At 50.6% G+C, this 20873-nt stretch overlaps 2 protein-coding genes across 5 annotated transcripts; one reads left to right on the top strand and one right to left on the bottom strand.

The window, feature by feature from the left end:
- Nucleotides 1-7381: 7381 nt before the first annotated feature.
- LOC114154804 (inactive phospholipid phosphatase 7-like) lies at nucleotides 7382-9087 on the top strand. Its single transcript, XM_028034225.1, has 4 exons — nucleotides 7382-7682; nucleotides 7979-8304; nucleotides 8382-8563; nucleotides 8637-9087. Exons 1-4 carry the CDS (start codon nucleotides 7516-7518, stop codon nucleotides 8841-8843), a joined length of 882 nt encoding a protein of 293 aa, XP_027890026.1. The 5' UTR covers nucleotides 7382-7515; the 3' UTR covers nucleotides 8844-9087.
- Nucleotides 9088-10859: 1772 nt separating this feature from the next.
- snapc4 (small nuclear RNA activating complex, polypeptide 4) lies at nucleotides 10860-20615 on the bottom strand. Of its 4 annotated transcripts, XM_028034125.1 has the most exons (21): nucleotides 19880-20615; nucleotides 18725-18839; nucleotides 18536-18643; nucleotides 17728-17771; nucleotides 17508-17636; nucleotides 17310-17432; nucleotides 17066-17203; nucleotides 16889-16973; nucleotides 16744-16825; nucleotides 16550-16651; nucleotides 16396-16468; nucleotides 16155-16319; nucleotides 15930-16080; nucleotides 15749-15855; nucleotides 15562-15656; nucleotides 15391-15485; nucleotides 15218-15309; nucleotides 13801-15078; nucleotides 13147-13416; nucleotides 12293-13025; nucleotides 10860-11609 (listed from the first exon to the last, which is right to left on the bottom strand). In XM_028034125.1, the coding sequence occupies exons 3-21, from the start codon at nucleotides 18639-18641 to the stop codon at nucleotides 11344-11346; spliced, it is 4134 nt and encodes a 1377-aa protein (XP_027889926.1). In that variant the 5' UTR covers nucleotides 18642-18643; nucleotides 18725-18839; nucleotides 19880-20615; the 3' UTR covers nucleotides 10860-11343. The 4 variants fall into 4 exon arrangements, with proteins under 4 accessions (XP_027889926.1, XP_027889925.1, XP_027889928.1 ...); XM_028034124.1 differs by lacking the exon at nucleotides 18725-18839; XM_028034127.1 differs by lacking the exon at nucleotides 18725-18839 and having other exon boundaries at nucleotides 17737-17771.
- Between the last annotated feature and the right edge of the window lie 258 nt (nucleotides 20616-20873).

Raw genomic sequence — 20873 nt, 5'->3', positions numbered from 1 at the left:
GCTAACAGGTTTAGCTAACAGGTGGAGCTAACGGGTTTAGCTAACAGACGGGGCAAACAGGCTGAGCTAACAGGTGGAGCTAACAGGCCGAGCTAACAGGTTTAGCTAACAGGTTTAGCTAACAGGCGGAGCTAACAGGTGGAGCTAACAGGTTTAGCTAACAGGCGGAGCTAACAGGTGGAGCTAACAGGTTTAGCTAACAGACACAGCTAACAGGCGGAGCTAACGGGTTTAGCTAACAGGCCGAGCTAACAGGTTTAGCTAACAGGCGGAGCTAACAGGTTTAGCTAACAGGTTCAGCTAACAGGTGGAGCTAACAGGTTTAGCTAACAGGTGGAGCTAACGGGTTTAGCTAACAGACGGAGCTAACAGGCTGAGCTAAAAGGTGGAGCTAACAGGCCGAGCTAACAGGTTTAGCTAACAGGCTGAGCTAACAGGTGGAGCTAACAGGCCGAGCTAACAGGTTTAGCTAACAGGCGGAGCTAACAGGCCGAGCTAACAGGTTTAGCTAACAGGCGGAGCTAACAGGTTTAGCTAACAGACGCAGCTAACAAGCGGAGCTAACAGGTGGAGCTAACAGGTTTAGCTAACAGACGGGGCTAACAGGCGGAGCTAACAAGTTTAGCTAACAGGTGGAGCTAACGGGTTTAGCTAACAGACGGGGCAAACAGGCTGAGCTAACAGGTGGAGCTAACAGGCCGAGCTAACAGGCCGAGCTAACAGGCCGAGCTAACAGGTTTAGCTAACAGGCGGAGCTAACAGGTTTAGCTAACAGGTGGAGCTAACAGGTTTAGCTAACAAGCGGAGCTAACAGGTGGAGCTAACAGGTTTAGCTAACAGACGGGGCTAACAGGCGGAGCTAACAAGTTTAGCTAACAGGCGGAGCTAACAAGCGGAGCTAACGGGTTTAGCTAACAGACGGGGCTAACAGGCGGAGCAAACAAGTTTAGCTAACAGGTGGAGCTAACAGGCGGAGCAAACAGGTTTAGCTAACAGGTGGAGCTAACAAGCGGAGCTAACAGGTTTAGCTATCAAACGGGGCTAACAGGCGGAGCTAACGGGTTTAGCTAACAGGTTTAGCTAACAGACGGGGCTAACAGGCGGAGCTAACGGGCGGAGCAAACAAGTTTAGCTAACAGGCGGAGCTAACAGGCCGAGCTAACAGGTTTAGGTAACAGGCGGAGCTAACAGGTTTAGCTAACAGGTGGAGCTAACGGGTTTAGCTAACAGACGGGGCAAACAGGCTGAGCTAACAGGTGGAGCTAACAGGTCGAGCTAACAGGCCGAGCTAACAGGTTTAGCTAACAGGTTTAGCTAACAGGCGGAGCTAACAGGTGGAGCTAACAGGTTTAGCTAACAGGCGGAGCTAACAGGTGGAGCTAACAGGTTTAGCTAACAGACACAGCTAACAGGCGGAGCTAACGGGTTTAGCTAACAGGCCGAGCTAACAGGTTTAGCTAACAGGCGGAGCTAACAGGTTTAGCTAACAGGTTCAGCTAACAGGTGGAGCTAACAGGTTTAGCTAACAGGTGGAGCTAACGGGTTTAGCTAACAGACGGAGCTAACAGGCTGAGCTAAAAGGTGGAGCTAACAGGCCGAGCTAACAGGTTTAGCTAACAGGCTGAGCTAACAGGTGGAGCTAACAGGCCGAGCTAACAGGTTTAGCTAACAGGCGGAGCTAACAGGTGGAGCTAACAGGTTTAGCTAACAGACGCAGCTAACAGGCCGAGCTAACAGGTTTAGCTAACAGGCGGAGCTAACAGGTTTAGCTAACAGACGCAGCTAACAAGCGGAGCTAACAGGTTTAGCTAACAGACGGGGCTAACAGGCGGAGCTAACGGGTTTAGCTAACAGGCGGAGCAAACAAGTTTAGCTAACAGGCGGAGCTAACAGGCCGAGCTAACAGGTTTAGCTAACAGGCGGAGCTAACAGGTTTAGCTAACAGGTTCAGCTAACAGGCGGAGCTAACAGGTTTAGGTAACAGGCGGAGCTAACAGGTTTAGCTAACAGGTGGAGCTAACGGGTTTAGCTAACAGACGGGGCAAACAGGCTGAGCTAACAGGTGGAGCTAACAGGCCGAGCTAACAGGTTTAGCTAACAGGTTTAGCTAACAGGCGGAGCTAACAGGTGGAGCTAACAGGTTTAGCTAACAGGCGGAGCTAACAGGTGGAGCTAACAGGTTTAGCTAACAGACACAGCTAACAGGCGGAGCTAACGGGTTTAGCTAACAGGCCGAGCTAACAGGTTTAGCTAACAGGCGGAGCTAACAGGTTTAGCTAACAGGTTCAGCTAACAGGTGGAGCTAACAGGTTTAGCTAACAGGTGGAGCTAACGGGTTTAGCTAACAGACGGAGCTAACAGGCTGAGCTAAAAGGTGGAGCTAACAGGCCGAGCTAACAGGTTTAGCTAACAGGCTGAGCTAACAGGTGGAGCTAACAGGCCGAGCTAACAGGTTTAGCTAACAGGCGGAGCTAACAGGCCGAGCTAACAGGTTTAGCTAACAGGCGGAGCTAACAGGTTTAGCTAACAGACGCAGCTAACAAGCGGAGCTAACAGGTGGAGCTAACAGGTTTAGCTAACAGACGGGGCTAACAGGCGGAGCTAACAAGTTTAGCTAACAGGTGGAGCTAACGGGTTTAGCTAACAGACGGGGCAAACAGGCTGAGCTAACAGGTGGAGCTAACAGGCCGAGCTAACAGGCCGAGCTAACAGGCCGAGCTAACAGGTTTAGCTAACAGGCGGAGCTAACAGGTTTAGCTAACAGGTGGAGCTAACAGGTTTAGCTAACAGGCGGAGCTAACAGGTGGAGCTAACAGGTTTAGCTAACAGGCTGAGCTAACAGGTGGAGCTAACAGGCCGAGCTAACAGGTTTAGCTAACAGGTGAAGCTAACAGGTTTAGCTAACAGGCGGAGCTAACAGGTGGAGCTAACAGGTTTAGCTAACAGACGCAGCTAACAGGTGGAGCTAACAGGTTTAGCTAACAGACGCAGCTAACAGGCGGAGCTAACGGGTTTAGCTAACAGGCGGAGCAAACAGGTTTAGCTAACAGGCCGAGCTAACAGGTTTAGCTAACAGGCGGAGCTAACAGGTTTAGCTAACAGGTTCAGCTAACAGGTGGAGCTAACAGGTTTAGCTAACAGGTGGAGCTAACGGGTTTAGCTAACAGACGGAGCTAACAGGCTGAACTAAAAGGTGGAGCTAACAGGCCAAGCTAACAGGTTTAGCTAACAGGCTGAGCTAACAGGTGGAGCTAACAGGCCGAGCTAACAGGTTTAGCTAACAGGTGGAGCTAACAGGTTTAGCTAACAGGCGGAGCTAACAGGTGGAGCTAACAGGTTTAGCTAACAGACGCAGCTAACAGGCGGAGCTAACGGGTTTAGCTAACAGGCGGAGCAAACAGGTTTAGCTAACAGGCCGAGCTAACAGGTTTAGCTAACAGGCGGGGCTAACAGGTTTAGCTAACAGACGGGGCTAACAGGTTTAGCTAACAGACGGAGCTAACAGGCTGAGCTAAAAGGTGGAGCTAACAGGCCGAGCTAACAGGTTTAGCTAACAGGCGGAGCAAACAGGTTTAGCTAACAGGCCGAGCTAACAGGTTTAGCTAACAGGTTTAGCTAACAGGTTCAGCTAACAGGTGGAGCTAACAGGTTTAGCTAACAGGTTCAGCTAACAGGCCGAGCTAACAGGTTTAGCTAACAGGCGGAGCTAACAGGTTTAGCTAACAGACGCAGCTAACAAGCGGAGCTAACAGGTGGAGCTAACAGGTTTAGCTAACAGACGGGGCTAACAGGCGGAGCTAACAAGTTTAGCTAACAGGCGGAGCTAACAAGCGGAGCTAACGGGTTTAGCTAACAGACGGGGCTAACAGGCGGAGCAAACAAGTTTAGCTAACAGGTGGAGCTAACAGGCGGAGCAAACAGGTTTAGCTAACAGGTGGAGCTAACAAGCGGAGCTAACAGGTTTAGCTAACAAACGGGGCTAACAGGCGGAGCTAACGGGTTTAGCTAACAGGTGGAGCTAACAGGCGGAGCTAACAGGTTTAGCTAACAGACGGGGCTAACAGGCGGAGCTAACGGGTTTAGCTAACAGGCGGAGCAAACAAGTTTAGCTAACAGGCGGAGCTAACAGGCCGAGCTAACAGGTTTAGCTAACAGGCGGAGCTAACAGGTTTAGCTAACAGGTTCAGCTAACAGGCGGAGCTAACAGGTTTAGGTAACAGGCGGAGCTAACAGGTTTAGCTAACAGGTGGAGCTAACGGGTTTAGCTAACAGACGGGGCAAACAGGCTGAGCTAACAGGTGGAGCTAACAGGCCGAGCTAACAGGTTTAGCTAACAGGTTTAGCTAACAGGCGGAGCTAACAGGCGGAGCTAACAGGTGGAGCTAACAGGTTTAGCTAACAGACGCAGCTAACAGGCGGAGCTAACGGGTTTAGCTAACAGGCCGAGCTAACAGGTTTAGCTAACAGGCGGAGCTAACAGGTTTAGCTAACAGGTTCAGCTAACAGGTGGAGCTAACAGGTTTAGCTAACAGGTGGAGCTAACGGGTTTAGCTAACAGACGGAGCTAACAGGCTGAACTAAAAGGTGGAGCTAACAGGCCAAGCTAACAGGTTTAGCTAACAGGCTGAGCTAACAGGTGGAGCTAACAGGCCGAGCTAACAGGTTTAGCTAACAGGTGGAGCTAACAGGTTTAGCTAACAGGCGGAGCTAACAGGTGGAGCTAACAGGTTTAGCTAACAGACGCAGCTAACAGGCGGAGCTAACGGGTTTAGCTAACAGGCGGAGCAAACAGGTTTAGCTAACAGGCCGAGCTAACAGGTTTAGCTAACAGGCGGGGCTAACAGGTTTAGCTAACAGACGGGGCTAACAGGCTGAGCTAAAAGGTGGAGCTAACAGGCCGAGCTAACAGGTTTAGCTAACAGGTTTAGGTAACAGGTGGAGCTAACAGGTTTAGCTAACAGGCGGAGCTAACAGGTGGAGCTAACAGGTTTAGCTAACAGGCGGAACTAACGGGTTTAGCTAACAGGCGGAGCAAACAGGTTTAGCTAACAGGCCGAGCTAACAGGTTTAGCTAACAGGTTCAGCTAACAGGTGGATCTAACAGGTTTAGCTAACAGGTTCAGCTAACAGGTGGATCTAACAGGTTTAGGTAACAGACGCAGCTAACAGGTTTAGCTAACAGGTGGAGCTAACGGGTTTAGCTAACAGACGGGGCTAACAGGCGGAGCTAACAGGTTTAGGTAACAGGTGGAGCTAACAGGTTTAGCTAACAGACGGAGCTAACAAGTGGAGCTAAAAGGTTTAGCTAACAGGTGGAGCTAACAGGTTCAGCTAACAGGCGGAGCTAACAGGTGGAGCTAACAGGTTTAGCTAACAGGTTTAGCTAACAGGCGGAGCTAACAGATGGAGCTAACTGGTTTAGCTAACAGACGCAGCTAACAGGCGGAGCAAACGGGTTTAGCTAACAGGCCGAGCTAACAGGTTTAGCTAACAGGCGGAGCTAACAGGTTTAGCTAACAGGCGGAGCTAACAGGTGGAGCTAACAGGTGGAGCTAACAGGTTTAGCTAACAGGTTTAGCTAACAGGCGGAGCTAACAGGCGGAGCTAACAGGTGGAGCTAACAGGTTTAGCTAACAGGTTCAGCTAACAGGCGGAGCTAACAGGTGGAGCTAACAGGTTTAGCTAACAGGTTTAGCTAACAGGTTTAGCTAACAGGCGGAGCTAACAGGTGGAGCTAACAGGTTTAGCTAACAGACGCAGCTAACAGGCGGAGTTAACGGGTTTAGCTAACAGGCGGAGCAAACAGGTTTAGCTAACAGGTATAGCTAACAGGTTCAGCTAACAGGCGGAGCTAACAGGTTTAGGTAACAGACGCAGCTAACAAGCGGAGCTAACAGGTGGAGCTAACAGGTTTAGCTAACAGGTGGAGGCCTCATTCACAGGTTCTGGTTGGGTCTGAATGGTGACTGAGTGACTCGATCTGCTTCAGCAGGAAAATCTTTCGGTTCCTGTTATTATTAACTGAGTTTCTGTCTGATTGTTGTGTGAAGCAGGAGATCCGGTCAGTTTCTCTGGCCTCGGCGTTACAGTGACGTCACTGAGTTGGTTCTTCGTCTCTCATGACGATCCGTGTCTCTGCTGTCTGCTCTGTAAGTAGATTATCAAACTCTGAATGAATGAATGAATGAATGAATACAAACTGGACCTGAGTTCGGCTCCAGGCTCTTTCTCAGTGACCAGAGACGTGGAATAAATACTGATTAGAAAATATTCTCTCTCTGGTTCTTTGGGCTTGAAACAGTACTATGGCAAGCCGTTTTAACATAAATTCGGTTTCGTCTGACTATCCGTAATTACATCCTAGATATCTAAAAATGCATTTTGACTAGACAAAATTACATTTTGACTATCTGGAATGGTAATTTAAGATATCTGTATGTACATTATGACTAGGAAGAATAATAATTTAAGATATCTTCAATTACATTTTGACGAGTCAAAATTCCTTTCAAGATATCTCAAATTACGACGCTGGATCCATCATTTGACGGGAAACATCCGTATTGACAATTTAAGATATCTTAAAAGGAAAAGCTGAATAATTCAAGATATCTCTAATTCATTTAGAGAGGAATTTTGACTAATCAAACTTACAATTCAAGATATTTTTTATTTAGTTTTGTCTACACTTTATTTGCTTTTAAGATATCTATAATTTAGTTTTCACTAGTCAAAACTACATTTCTCCTATCCAAAAATACATTTAAGATATCTTGAATTATGTTGTCATTCGATATCTTTAATTAGAATTATGACTAGTTAAAACTAAAATCGAGATATCTTGAATTAAATGATGACTAGTCATAATTTAATGGTACATATCTGAAATGTGTATTTCAGATAGTCAGTAATTCATTGTAGATATCTTGAATTGAAGTCTCCTTACAAGTCAATGGTAAATCTGACGTCATTTCGACTAGTCAAAATGTAATTAGCGATATCTTAAATTGCTAAAACGTCTAGTCATAAAACAATTTGATATCTGGAATGTAAGGGCAGCAAAACCGAATTTATGTTAAAACGGCTTGCCATAGTTTCCTCACCGCCAGCACATTGGCAAAAACTGTTTTCATTGGTTGTTTTAGAAATGTGGTGCATTTGAGGAAATCGGAAAATGGGTGTCATGTTGCATTCAAGCACTATTTGGTCACAAAACGTTTTCTGAATGAGCAGCAAATGAGAAAAATGAGAAAATTAAAGTGTGAAGTCCGCTGATGAGCGGGAAACGACTTTAGAGGGTCTGAGCTCTGGTTTCACACACACACACACCCACCCACACACACACACACCCACCCACACACACACACACACACACACACACACACACACACACACACACACACTGAGCAGCTGACAGCAGTAGAAAGAGGCCAGCAAATGTATTTATAGCAGAGCTTCTCTGAGTCGGACCGGTTCTGTCCCGGTTCTGTCCCGGTCCTCCATTGCAGCGTCGCCATGCCTGGCAGCCAGACCCGGAGCCGGCCCAGGGACCGGAATAACATCCTGAACCGTCCCGAGTTCATGTCCCTGAACCAGCCGGTCCGCAGAGAAACCTCCGGGGAGGGGCGGTCCAGGAGAACCGCCACGAGACGGCCGAGTCAGCAGGACGACGCCACGGCGAGGTAAGAGGCTCCGCCCACTGCTACTAGCAGGTAAGAGGCTCCGCCCACCTATACTAGGAGATAAGAGGCTCCGCCCACCGCTACTAGCAGGTAAGAGGCTAGGAGAAGCCAGGCTGACCCCTGACCCCCACCAGCAGTGAGTTGGGTGTGAACCCCGCTCTGCTGTCACTCAATGTTCTGGTTCTGGTGTTGGAGGTTCTGTAGAGTCATCGTCATGGAGATGTAGGAATGTTGTTACCATGACGATGTGACAAAGTTCTCAACAGTCCTTTATGTCTGTCCCTCTGTGTCCCCAGGGGGTCCAGGGACTCCTCCGATGGGGCCCCATCAGGAGACGGGGTTCCGAAGGACGGGTCCCGCTGGCCCGAGCAGGACTGCATGCAGCTGAACCCGTCCTTCCGCGGCATCGCCATCAACTCGCTGCTCGCCATCGACATCAACCTGTCCAGGCGTCTGGGTATGTGCATGGTGGGGCCCCGCGGCCCCGGGGCCCCACTGCGCCCCATGGTGGCCCTGCTGGCCTTCTCTGGACACGCGCTGCCCTGGCTCTGCGGGACGCTGCTCTGCCTGTGGCGCAGCGACTCGCTGGCGGGACAGGAAGTCCTGGTCAACCTGCTGCTGGGTGAGCCTGATGACCTTTGACCCGTCTGTCTCTGGTGACCTTTGAATCGTCTGTCTCTGATGACCTTTGACCCCCAGCCCTGCTGCTGGACCTGATGACCGTCGCGGGCGTCCAGAAGCTGGTGCGGCGCCACAGCCCGTGGAACGCCCCCCCAGGGTTCCTGGACCGCGTCGCCCTGGACTCGTACTCGTTCCCCGCCGCCCACGCCAGCCGGGCCGTCGTGGTTTCCCGCTTCCTGCTGAACCACCTGGTGCTGGCGGTGAGTGGGCACCGCCGCCGGTTGCCGCCCGCATCTCGGCAGAGCTGACCCCACGCCGACCTTTGCCCCCCAGGTGCCCCTCCGGATCCTGCTGTACCTGTGGGCCTTCCTGGTGGGCGTGTCCCGGGTCCTGCTGGGGAAGCATCACCTGTCGGACGTCGGCTGCGGCCTCGCGCTCGGGTTCCTGCTCTTCAGCCTGGTGGAGTCCGTCTGGCTGGACTCGGCCGCCTGCCAGGCGCTGCTGGCCGTCGGCTCTCTGCACTGGGCGCCACTGGTGTAGAGGGCGCCAGACTGGAACCGGAGCCTGACCGGACCGGAACCAGAATCAGGAGATCACCTGGTTAGACAACTGTTTAACCCGCTGCTGGTGCGTTGACAACAACGATGTAATGATGACAAAACCTTCATCCAGACATTTTGTGTTTTAAAATCGTCCGTCTGCATTCAGCTGTTCTCGGGTCGGCGGCATTTTTCCTCCTTTACATTTTTCCAGAAATGGAATAAAGTCCATTCCTCCATCTAAATGCTCTGAGTAAAGCTGCTTGCTGCTTGTTCCCACTGACAACTGACAACATTTCCTTCTGATTATTTTCCACCAAATCTCTACGACCATTTAATAGCAATCAATCAATCAATCAATCAAATGTTATTTTTATAGCCCATTTCAGCAGCATTTCAAAGAGCTTTACATCATAACAAACACAGAAACACAAAGCAGTATAGAATCAATCATTAAGTCAAGTTACATCAATAAATTCATAATTGATTACATTTCAAATACAATCCTAAACAGGAGGGTTTTTAGTTGAGATTTAAAAGAAGTCAGTGTTTCAGCTGTTTTACAGTTTTCTGGAAGTTTGTTCCAGATTTGTGGTGCATAGATGCTGAAAGCTGCTTCTCCTCGTTTGGTTCTGGTTCTGGGGATGCAGAGCAGAACCAGAACCAGAACCTGAGAGGTCTGGAAGGTTGATACAACAACAGCAGATCTTTAATGTATTGTGGTTCTAAGCCGTTCAGTGATTTATAAACTAACAACAGTATTTTAAAGTCTATTCTTTGAGCTACAGGGAGCCAGTGGAGGGACTTTAAAACTGGTGTTATGTGCTCTATCTTCCTGGTTCTAGTCAGAACGCCAGCAGCAGCATCTGGATCAGCTGCAGCTGTTTGATTGATTTGTTGGACAGACCTGTGAAGACGCTGTTGCAATAATCAATACGACTGAAGATGAAGGCATGGATGAGTTTCTCTAGATCTGGCTGAGACATTAGTCCTTTAATCCTGGAAATGTTCTTCAGGTGATAGAAGGCCGACTTTGTAACTGTCTTTATGTGGCTCTGGAGGTTCAGGTCAGAGTCCATCACTACTCCCAGGTTTCGGGCCTGATCGCTGGTTTTCAGTTGTAATAACTGAAGCTGTGCATTGACTCTAGATCTATAACTCTAGATCTATCGCTCTAGATCTGTGACTCTAGATCTATAACTCTAGATCTATAACTAGATCTATGACTCTAGATCTAGAGCTATAGATCTATAATTCTAGATCTATAGCTCTAGATCTATAACTCTAGATCTATAACTCTAGATCTATAACTCTAGATCTATAACTAGATCTATAACTCTAGATCTATAACTCTAGATCTATAACTCTAGATCTGTGACTCTAGATCGTTCCTCTTTGGGTCCAAAAATAATAACAATCATCAAGTCCAGCCAGACCGCAGCGCATGGTCGACCCAAACATCGTCCTCCTGGTCAGAGATGTTGACCGTTTACCTACAAACCCACTGACCTGATTGGCAGGTTCCCTCATATCAATGAACCAGCCTCCAGGTGTGTAACAGAGGTGATGAAACACCCCATGATCCCCACCTGAAAATGAATTTGGTGCTGCTGCTTGTTAAAACACCTGGGTGGACCTAGCCCCGCCTTCGAGGTGCAGCTCCTCCCCCTGTCAGCTCCTTCAGACTAGCCAGCAGCAATTAGCAACCAGCTGTTGAGCTCTTTAGGAGCTGCTGGTAAAAACATTAAAGGGTTAATAAAGAAGCCTTGTTAGGACGACTTCCTGGAGGCGGAGCTTCAGAAGGAGACAAGTAGGAAAAATTTATTGTCAAAATGAGTCGGTGCTTTGCTCTGAGAGAGACTCTGAAGGGGTCAGGAGGGGTCAGGGTGGGACACCCTCCCTGACGGTGTCAGCGGTCTGGACAGTCCCGTCTTCTTCCCGTTTCGGTTTATTTCTCTCTTAATCCTCTGAATGTTTTCGTTTCCCTGAATCCAAAATGTTCCTCAGTGAGTCGCCATGAAATCAGAAACATTTTTTATTAGGAAATTATTTTACAAAAACAAAAACATTTACAAGCAGCAACTTCAAAACATGTTTTAGTGCAACATTGTAGCCATCGTTCCTGAACGCACCGCGGCCCCTGAACGCACCGCGTTGTACTAGTAAAGTAACTAATAAAGTTCAGTTTCGTCTCTCAGTCGTTTCCTGGTTCTGATCGTCTCCAGGTGGAAGAACTAACTGTCCATCTGCTCCAGTCTCCATGAACTGGTTCTGGACCGCTGGACTTGGATCTGAACCAGTTTCAGACTGGCTTTGGTTTGACCGTCTGGTTTGGGTCAGCTTGCATGAACTGGTTCCGTAGAACCGGGTCTGGGTTGGCACTGGATCCCTGAGAGGTGATTGGCCGAAGCTGCGGAGTCGACAACCGGCAGGACAAACGAGATGAGGTCAGAACCGGTTCTGGTTCCGGTTCTCATTCCGGTTCCAGTCCGGAACGGAGCTTAGGGAACAGCAGCTCCGGTCAGGACTCTCCTCCTCCTCCTTTGTCTCTCCTGGATTTGTTTCAGCTCCTCCTCCTCCTCTTCCTCTTCCTCCTCCTGATTGGTCGGACAGGTTGGCTTCTTCCTGCTGATTGGCTGCACGGTGGCCAGCAGCGCCGGCAGCGTGAACAGGGACAGGAAGCGGGCCTTCAGCAGCTGGTGGGCGGGGTTTGTGGAGAAGCGCTGCGCCACCAGCTGGCGGACGGCCTGCAGCTCCTCCTGCCGCCCTGCAGACAGAAACCAGACGCCTCGTGTCGAAAATACCACAAAAATATGCGGCGCCATATTTTACACACAGGTCAGCATGTCTGAAAACCAACGTGGCGTCAAAGTTTGTGTAAATATATGCAAACTTTTGACCTGCTGTGAAAATGTGTGGCAGTAAAACTCCAATGTAAATAATTTTCCTCAGTTTTTGGACCGGTACCGGTACCGGTACCTGCTTTAAGTTCTGCTCAGAGCTCCAGGATGATCAGTCTGGATGAATCTAAACGATCAGAAACCAGCAGATCAATCTGATCTCTGATCAATGGCTCCATGTTCTCCATCAGAGCCAAAGCTCCTCAGGTAGCAGCTCACCTTGATGCAGCTACTGATATACCTGGGATTGTCTCCACACCTGATCACCTGATCAATAATCAAACTGTTTGATCAGCCCTGGTTTCTCTCTAGTGAGAATAAATAGATGCATTCAGACGATGAGTTTCATCTTTATGAGACACAAACTGAGCAACATGATTATTTACATTGAGGTTTTCACATCCTTTATTTCTATTTTCTTTATTCTGTGTGTGTGTGTGTGTGTGTGTTAGGTTGTCTGAGGATAAATGTGGTTCAGTTTCATCATTTAAACACTAAAATATTAAAATCATAAATCTTGGGGTTTTAATACGGCGGGCCGAGGGCTTACCTGGCAGCTCGCCTGAGGCGCAGTAGGTGTGGTCATTGGGGCGGCGGCCGTCCGCCATCAGCTGCAGAGCCGACGCCGTCACTGACGCCTTCGCCCGCAGGAGGCCACTGAGCGCGCTCAGACTGCTGACAGATGGCGGCAGGTAGGGGAGGGCGCACCTCGCTCCAGGTACGACCACGCCCCCTCTCCCTCTCAACCAATCGTGAACCTCCTCTGGGGGCTCCAGACACATCAGGGTGGGGTCAAAGTGGAGGCCCGCCGTCGGGAGGGGGGGGCCGGTCGGGCCCACCGTCTGCCTCCCCGCCGCTCCCTGATAGGCCAGCAGCAAGTGGGGGCGGGGCCAGCCGGTCGGCCTCAGATCAGGTGACTGGATGACGGCTGGGAGGAGGGGCTTAAATCTACAGGTGGGAACAGGTAAGAGCTGGAGGTCACGAGGGTCAGCTGGGGTCACCGAGGACAGTCCTGCCGTCAGAGGGGGCGGGGCTTCAGAAATTAGGGGAGGACCTCTGGGTAAGAGCCCCACCTGCAGGGCTGGGGGCGGAGCCTGAGCCACAGGGACCGAACCAGGGGTCATGACCCAAATGGACCGGTTAGGAAGGAAATGGAGACCAGTGACCTGAGAGAGGGGCGGGGCCTGAGAGTGGGGCGGGGCCTCCATGGCACTGCTTTCCTTTGATTGGGCCCTGCCAACACGTTTCTGCTTAGAGGAGGCGGAGCTTCTTTTCTTTGTAGCCTGGAAACAGAACCAGAAGAGCCTGAGGTCCAGACCAACCAACCAGAACCAGGTTCCTTTGGTTCTGCCGGTCCGGCCCGGTTCCTTCAGCAGGACGAGACTCTGAGGTCACCTCCCTCACCTGGAGCTCCTTGGACTCCTGGATCTTCAGGGTCGGCCTCCTGGTTCTCTTCCCCTCCTGGACCGGCCCGGCGCCGCCCGCCTCCGCCAGCCCCCTCTTCCTGCCCCCACTCTGACGGACGGCGGCGTCTGTGGAGGTGGGCGGGGTCTGAACGGGGCAAGAAGGTGGAGCAGAGGTCAGAGGTGAGGAGGAAGAGCTAACTGCTGCAGGACCGTCTGAGTTCTGGGTCCGGTCCGGTTCTGGAGAACCTGCTGAATCCATGGGTCCAGTCTGAAAGCAGAACCACAGAGCAGTCAGTTGCTCAGGTAACCAGAGAGACTCCTGATAGGTCCAGAGAAACAGTGGGTAGTTAGCATAAGCTAATGCTAAGCGCTACAGAAAACATTCTGCGTCAAAGCAGCTTAGCATCAAGTTAGGAGAGTAAACTGTCCTCTTCAAAATAAGAGCATGGATATAAATATAAACTACTAGAGGTTTTATTACCCAAAACGCAAAATTTACTCACATGAAACTTTACAAGTCAAAAAGTAAATCATCACTTTCATGTCTGTCTTGAAAACTTAGATGTTGGGAAGCTAACTGTGCTACATGTTTTCACAGTTAGCTTAGCGCGTTAGCATGCGGGACAACCTGCTGCTGTCAGCAGAACTTTACCTCCAGATCCGCTCCGTTCTTTGCTCCTTCATCACCTGTCCGTGCCACACCTGCTTTAGCTCCGCCCACATCACTACGAGACCCAGCTGCTCCATCACTGGCTCCGCCCACATCCTTCAGCTCTGCTGGACTTCCTCGAGCAAGGCTACTGGTCAGACTGGAGCCAACTGGAACCACTGAGGAGGAGGTGCAGGATGGTTCGGGGTTTGGGAGCACAGGAGCAGGAGGAGCAGGTGGAGCAGGTGGAGCTCCAGAAGGAACAAAGTAGATGGAGGCAGCAGGGACTAGGAGACTACGAGGAAACATCTGAGGATATCTGCTAGAAGGGTGCTGGGGTGGAGCCTGCAGGATGGGTGGAGCCTGCATGATGGGCGGAGCCTGCAGGATGCGTTTCTCCTGCAGCAGGACTCGCCGCTGGTCCTCCTCCTCTTGGCTCCTCCTGTTGGCGAGGAGCTCTGAGACCCGTTTGGGCCCCCGGGCGTGGGGCGGGGCCTGCAGGTCCGCCTTGCTCTTCCTCTCCTCGATCATCTGCCGGCAGCCCAGCGTGTCTACGTTCATGGCCTGGAGGAGCAGCGTGAAGGCGGAGGAGGTGGAGACGCCGCTCCTCTCTCCTGCCTCCCTCAGTGCATCTGCGGCGCTCCGTTTCTGGCTCTTTGGGATCAGCAGGTTCCCGATCCACGGCGTGACGGCGACCTGCAACTCGTACCTCAGCTCCTGGGCCTGCGGGCGCGGCCGCCGCCCCGGCTGGGGGGCAGAGCCGACCTTCTGCTTCAGGGCGCTCAGGTGGAGACGCAGCGCCTCCCGGGACGCCATCGGCACGGCGGAGGAGCTGCGGCGCTCCTCCCAGGACAGCTCTCTGGGCGGAGCCCCGATGACGACGGAGGGCCCGGGCCGACCCAGCACGGTGGAGCGGACCGCGGTTCGGTCCGGAGCCTCGCCGGAGGAAGGGAGCTCCACCAGCGTGAAGCTCAGGGAGGTGGAGCTTTGCTTCACCTCAGCTGGAAGCCACTCCTCCATCGGCGGCAGGATGTACTCCTCCTCCTCTTCTTCCTCCTCCTCCATGCTCCTCTTCCTCTTCTTATTACAGTCTTCATCACTGTCCATGTACTGCACCACCTCATCCTCATCCTCATCCTCATCCTCAGTTACCTGCACCTCCTCTTCCTCCTTCATCTTCAATATTCCTCTCCTGATGCTAACATTGAAACCTCCAGCACCCCGCCCTCTTCCTCTTCCTCTTCCTCCCTTCTTGCAGGTCTTCCTGATTTTCCTTCTGTCCTGTGAGAGAAACAGACGATCAGCCTTCTGCTTTCAGAAACTCTGATTTCCCATCAGTTCCTAAACACAGCAGCTAATGAACCTGCGCTCCTGACAGCCTCCTGACCCCTGAGTGACCCCTGAGTGACCCCTGATTTACCTGAGCAGGTTCTCGCACCAGCTTCCTCCACTCTCTCAGACACTGAGCATCGAGGCGATGAGGGATCTCTGCGGCGATCTTGGCCCAGCGACCTGAAACACAGACGGTCAGTTCAGAACCAAACAGCAGGTGATTCATCATCATCATCATCATCATCATCATCAGAACCTCACCAACTCCATGTTTCTTCACCAGCTGCTCCAGCAGCTCCACCTCATGTCTCTCAAACGGACCTTTCTTTATGTTCTTCTTCAGACAGTCCAGATACCTACGGACAAACGGACGGACAGACAGACTGGGCTGACTGAGGCAAACCCAGAACGCTGCCTCCTGCTGGTCCTCACCTGTCTCTGCAGGCTCCATCGGTGCGTCCAGGAACTTCCAACCGGACCTTCCACCAACACTTCTCGCCGTGACGAGCCACAGCCTGCAGCAGGAGCTGGACGGACAGACAGGCGGACGGACAGATCAGTCTGAGACCGGGCCGAGCGCTCCGGGACCAGGGTGGGTCCATCTGGGTGGGAGGCGTACCCGGTCCTCCTGCTTGGTCCACGAGCCTCTCTTCAGGCTCGGGTCCAGAACCTGGTTCCACCTGTAGACGAGTTGAGTCGGATCACGACCCTCCATGAAGTAACTGACTGGAAGCAGAGAAGAAGAGTCCATCAGAGACGGGGTGTGATGTCATAGCGTGATGTCACAGTGATGTCATTACTCTGCGTGTACGGGATGAAGTTCCCGATCCTCATCTTCTGGACCAGCTCTCTCAGCTGCTCGTCTTCCTCCGCCGTCCAGCTGCTGCGTTTCAGAGAGTCGGAGACGAAACGCTGGAACATCTGGAGACACATGAAGGCCGTCCTGCCCGTCTGAGGACAGACAGACAGACGGGTCAGAGAGACGGGTCAGAGACAGACGCCATCCGCCCCGTTCCCTCCCTCACCCCCAGCTCCTGGGCGATCGAGTCCCAGTGTCTGTCCTCGTGTCTCCTGCAGATGGCGCTCAGTCTCTGGACCTCCTCGCTGCTCCAGGCCGTCTTGTTGATGGACGGGTGGAGGACGTTCTGCCAGAACAGACGGATGTCCTCTGCGTCCTTCGTCCCTTCAAACTGAGGAAGAGGAGCAGGGCTGATCAATCGATCAATAGATCAATAGATCAGTCGATCCATCAGGTTATTTACTGACGTCGATGTTGGAGATCTTCTGCCAGTCGTGTTCTTCGTAGCGATCACCAGTAAGCTCCTCCTCTCTCTTCATCCTAACCAATCAGAGCACAGAGCCAGATCCATCAGGCTGTCAACCCGACCCAGTCCAGAACCCGGTCCAGAACCCGTCTGACCTCAGCAGCTGCAGGTCTTTCTCCAGGTCATTGATCTGCTCAGTCAGCTGCTGTCTGTCGGCTCCCTGAGCCGAGGAAAACTTGGAGGTCAGAAAGTCCAGCCTGGAGGGACAAGAGACACGTAGTGACACGTAGAGACACGTAGAGACACGTCAGGATGCGTCCCCCCCCAGCAGCAGGTCAGGTTCTGGTACCTGGACAGTTTGGGCAGCATCAGTCTCTTCAGGTGGTCTCTAGTCACTGAGTGGACCAGCAGCGTCTTCTGCCAGCTCTCCCCTGAACACAGAGAACTGGGTCAGAACAGAACCAGCTGATGGACCGGGTCACAACAGAACTTACATCTTTTCAATTTCAGCTTCTTGTCTTCTGGACATCCCATCATCCTCTGAGCCTTCAGCTTCACCTCCTGATTGGCTGGAGGGCCCTGGACAGAAACAACGCAGCATCCCATTGGTCCATTTCCCTCTGTGTGTTTCTCTGTGTGTGTGTGTGTGTGTGTGTGTGTGTGTGTGGTACCAGGCCCGTCAGACGGTCCTTGAAGTACGGTTTCAGGAAGCTTCCCAGGAACATCTTAGCTGGATGCTGATTGGACGAGGCGGGACCTTCTCTGGTGGACTCTCTGATTGGTCCATTCATCTGGGCTGTGAGCTCCCTCTGCAGGCAGAAACGTTGCACTACAGTTCGGATCGGTTCTGGATCTGGGTCCGGAGCCACACAGGGTCACGACAAGGCCTGAACCGGGTCGGAACCGGGTCCTCACCTGCTGCCTGCGGTTGTGGGCCAGCAGCGCCTCCAGCTGGTCCAGCGTCTCCTGGACCACCTGCTGGTAGACCAGGTTCAGCTGGAGACACGAGGACGCACTCGGAGACAGGTCCGGCTCGGTCTGGGGACATGAACGCCGAGAAGACACTCGCACCTAAAGCGACACATGCGACCCCTGACCCCAAACAGTACCGACCCTGTCACTTGAGTCACTGCTGTCCTCGCTGGACACGTCAAGGGACTCGCTGTGGGGACCCAACATGTCCTCCAGGTTCTGGATCTCTGACTGGATCTTCTGCTTCTGGGCCAACAGGTCAGCTGGGCTCTGAACACACACACAGAGACACACACACACAAGCCTGTTAGTGGTTCTGTGGGGAATCGGACCAACATATGTACCAGGTCCTCTGTCTCACCTGTCCCTCCTGTCCCTCCTCATCCTGACTTTCTGATCCATCATCTGAAAGTCAGAGACACACAGTGAGACGTCCCAGATCCCAGATCCCTGATCCCAGATCCCTGATCCCTGATCCCAGATCCCTGATCCCAGATCCCTGATCCCACCCGGAACCATCGACCCTCCTTTCAGAAGCAGCTTCACTTTCCAGCCTGTAATTATCACTTTTATTCTCTACGACTTCCTGTTGGGCTTTTATTGTGGTAATCATGACTTCCTGTTGGGCTTTTATTGTGGTAATCATGACTTCCCGTTGGGCTTTTATTGTGCCACCAGTGGCCATGTTTCTGTCAAGCTAGCTGAGGCTAACAAGTTGAGCTAACATTCACTGAAAACGGTTTGTTAAAGTTCTGCTGACCCGGTGGGGCAGAAAGAACCAGATTATTTTAACATGTAGCCGCCAGTTCTAACAGCTCCGAGTCAATTCTAGAAAAAACAGATCTGGGTCGACTTCACCAGCTCAGCAGGGTCAGATTAAACCGGGTCAGATTAAACCAGTCCAGATTAAACCGGGTCAGATGAACCTGGTTCCTCTGGTTCTGGTAGATCCAGTCAGGGTGGTCGCTCGGGGCTGAATGTGGAAACTGAACTAAAGTTTCCAGTTGGACTCAAAGTTCCAGCAGGTTCTGGTTCTGGTCGTGAAGTTCTGCCTGTAACTCAGAAATGCTTCCTGGTTTGATCTGATTCTCATCATTTATAATGTGGTTCTGATTGTTCAGCTGTTGAGATTGGATTAATACCGGGCCGGAACCGGGCCTGGACCGTACCCGTCTCACTGCTCAGCAGGTCCAGCTCGTCCCGGGTCACAGCCAGGCTGCGCTCCAGCTCCTCCACCTGCCTCTGGACCCGGTCCCTCTGGGCCGACAGGGACATGTCTGCGGGACAGAGAGAGTACTGTCTGTAGAGTTCTGGTTCTGGCTCGGCCCGGTTAAATTTATGCAAGAAATGAACCAAACCTGGTTCGGACTCGGTTGGTGATACCAACAGAACCGGCCCGTCCAGGACCTACGGATGTGGATCCGGCCGGTTCTGTTGGTTCTTCAGTCTAAAGTCCATCAGAACCATTTTTCCCTAAATATAAAGAATTACATTTTAAAGTAATAAATAACGTTTATCCTTCAAATGAGTTCTTAAGAGAGAGATTTAAGTTTAATGTTGAGAATTGTGGTTTTTGTAAAACTCAGTTGGAAACAACTAAACATTTGTTTTATCAATGTAAAGAAATATTAAACTTATGGGATCAACTTCGAAACTTTCTGTCTTCTAAAACAATAAATGTGGATTTTATTTCCTTACAAAACATTAAATTCGGTTTATCTATCTAAGAAAAATCTTTTGAATTTTTAGTCAATGTTCTAATGATTATAACCAAATATTATATCCATAAATGTCGCTATGCAAAATGCTGCCTCTCAATCTCTGCTGTAAAAAATGAACTTTCCTTTTTTAAAATATGTCTGAGAAAAATGCAGAATTTAAACACAATTAAAATGTTTGAGTTAATGGAAGAATTTCCCCTCTGATTAAGTTATTTTATCTTATTATTATTATATTTTTTATTTGATCTATTTTTATTTATTTATTTTTTTCATTATTTGAATACTTTGTTCTAGCCTTGTATCTAATTGGTTTTGTCAACAGCAGGAGTTGTGATATTAGCATGCATGGGTCCCACCAGGGGCCCCAAGAGCAATTCATCAATAAAATAATGATTTCTACATACATGATCAAATATATATTATTGTAAAAACAAATCACTTCATGGTGAAATTGTGAACTTTTGATATTATAATGACACAGAAATTATTACCAAAAAAACAAAACAATCAGCTCCACTGAGGGGCCCCTTAGTGGCCTGGGGGCCTCAGCGGCTGCTTAGTTTGCTTATACTTTGGGCTGGCCCTGAGTGCGACAAACAGAACCTGGTGCTGGACTTGGTTCTGAACCTGCCTGGAGCAGTCCAAATGGGCCTCGGGTTCTTTATGGTTCTGCTGGATCCGGTTTTATCTGAACGGAGGGTTTGTTCTGGCCCGAAAGGATCAGAACCTGCTAGAACCCATCAGTCTTTGTCCTCCGACGATGGGGTAGGATTATCGTCTTTCCGAACTTACCTGGTTCTGATGATTCCAGTCTGAGCCCTCCTCCTTAGCCGTTGTTCTGAACTGGACCTTCAGGTTCTACGGGAGCGGATGCAGAACCGGGCTTGGTCGAACCTGCCGCCGCTCACCTTGACCAGCTGTCTCCACCAATCACCGCCGCTGCGCTGTTACCATTTTACCCATCAGGCTGTGCGGCAAAAACAACGATGTATCAACGTTTCGTGGTTCGGACTCGGTTCTGGTTCATCGGTACCGTCAGCAGTGGGCCCGACGGGTAAGGGTCCGGTAGAGCGGAGCGCTACTGTCAGAAACTTCGGAACCAGAAACGAAACCGTCTGTGAGAATTACTTCCTGTTACTACTTGTATTTTCAACCTAAACTTTATTAGCAACATCAGGACAAACACAGCACTTCCGTGTCTCTAATAAGCGGAAATACGTCAGAATCGCGTCTCATGGCCATGGACCATATCACAGAGGCCGCTTTTCATTGGCTGATGCCCATTCTACGTGGTCACGTGCGTGGCTGTCTCTCAAACACACTTAGCTTCCCGTTAGCTAAGTACAGCATAATAGCAGAACTGATACAACTTGTACACCTTGTAGCCTGCCTGCTACACAGTCTGACGTTAACTAAACAGATCAATATGCAATGTGTCTGTATCTGACATACACTAAAGATTTTATTTTAGCAGAAAAGGCTTTGGACTAAACTGTTGCTCATGTTAGCACCAAGTACAGCTAGTCAGTCAACCATCGCTGTGTTCAGGGAAGCTCTGATTAATAATCGAGAAATAAATATCAAACCTGGAAACTTGATATCGTAACGGACTGAATGTTATGTTTTTAACGTCTTTGCTCGTCTTGCGGGGAGCAGGCGGTTGCCACGGTAACAGGTGTGCTTAAACTACAGAGAGAGAGAGTAAAAAGGTAGGAGTGGTTTTGAGTTGATCACCTGTTCAGGTTATTTTACCTTTGTTTCCCTTTGCTGTGGCTCATTACAGCCG

Source organism: Xiphophorus couchianus, chromosome 12, assembly GCF_001444195.1.
Source record: "Xiphophorus couchianus chromosome 12, X_couchianus-1.0, whole genome shotgun sequence".
NCBI lineage: Eukaryota > Metazoa > Chordata > Actinopteri > Cyprinodontiformes > Poeciliidae > Xiphophorus > Xiphophorus couchianus.
The sequence above is the reverse complement of the archived record's forward strand: the minus strand, read 5'-3'. Positions and strand labels throughout refer to the sequence as shown.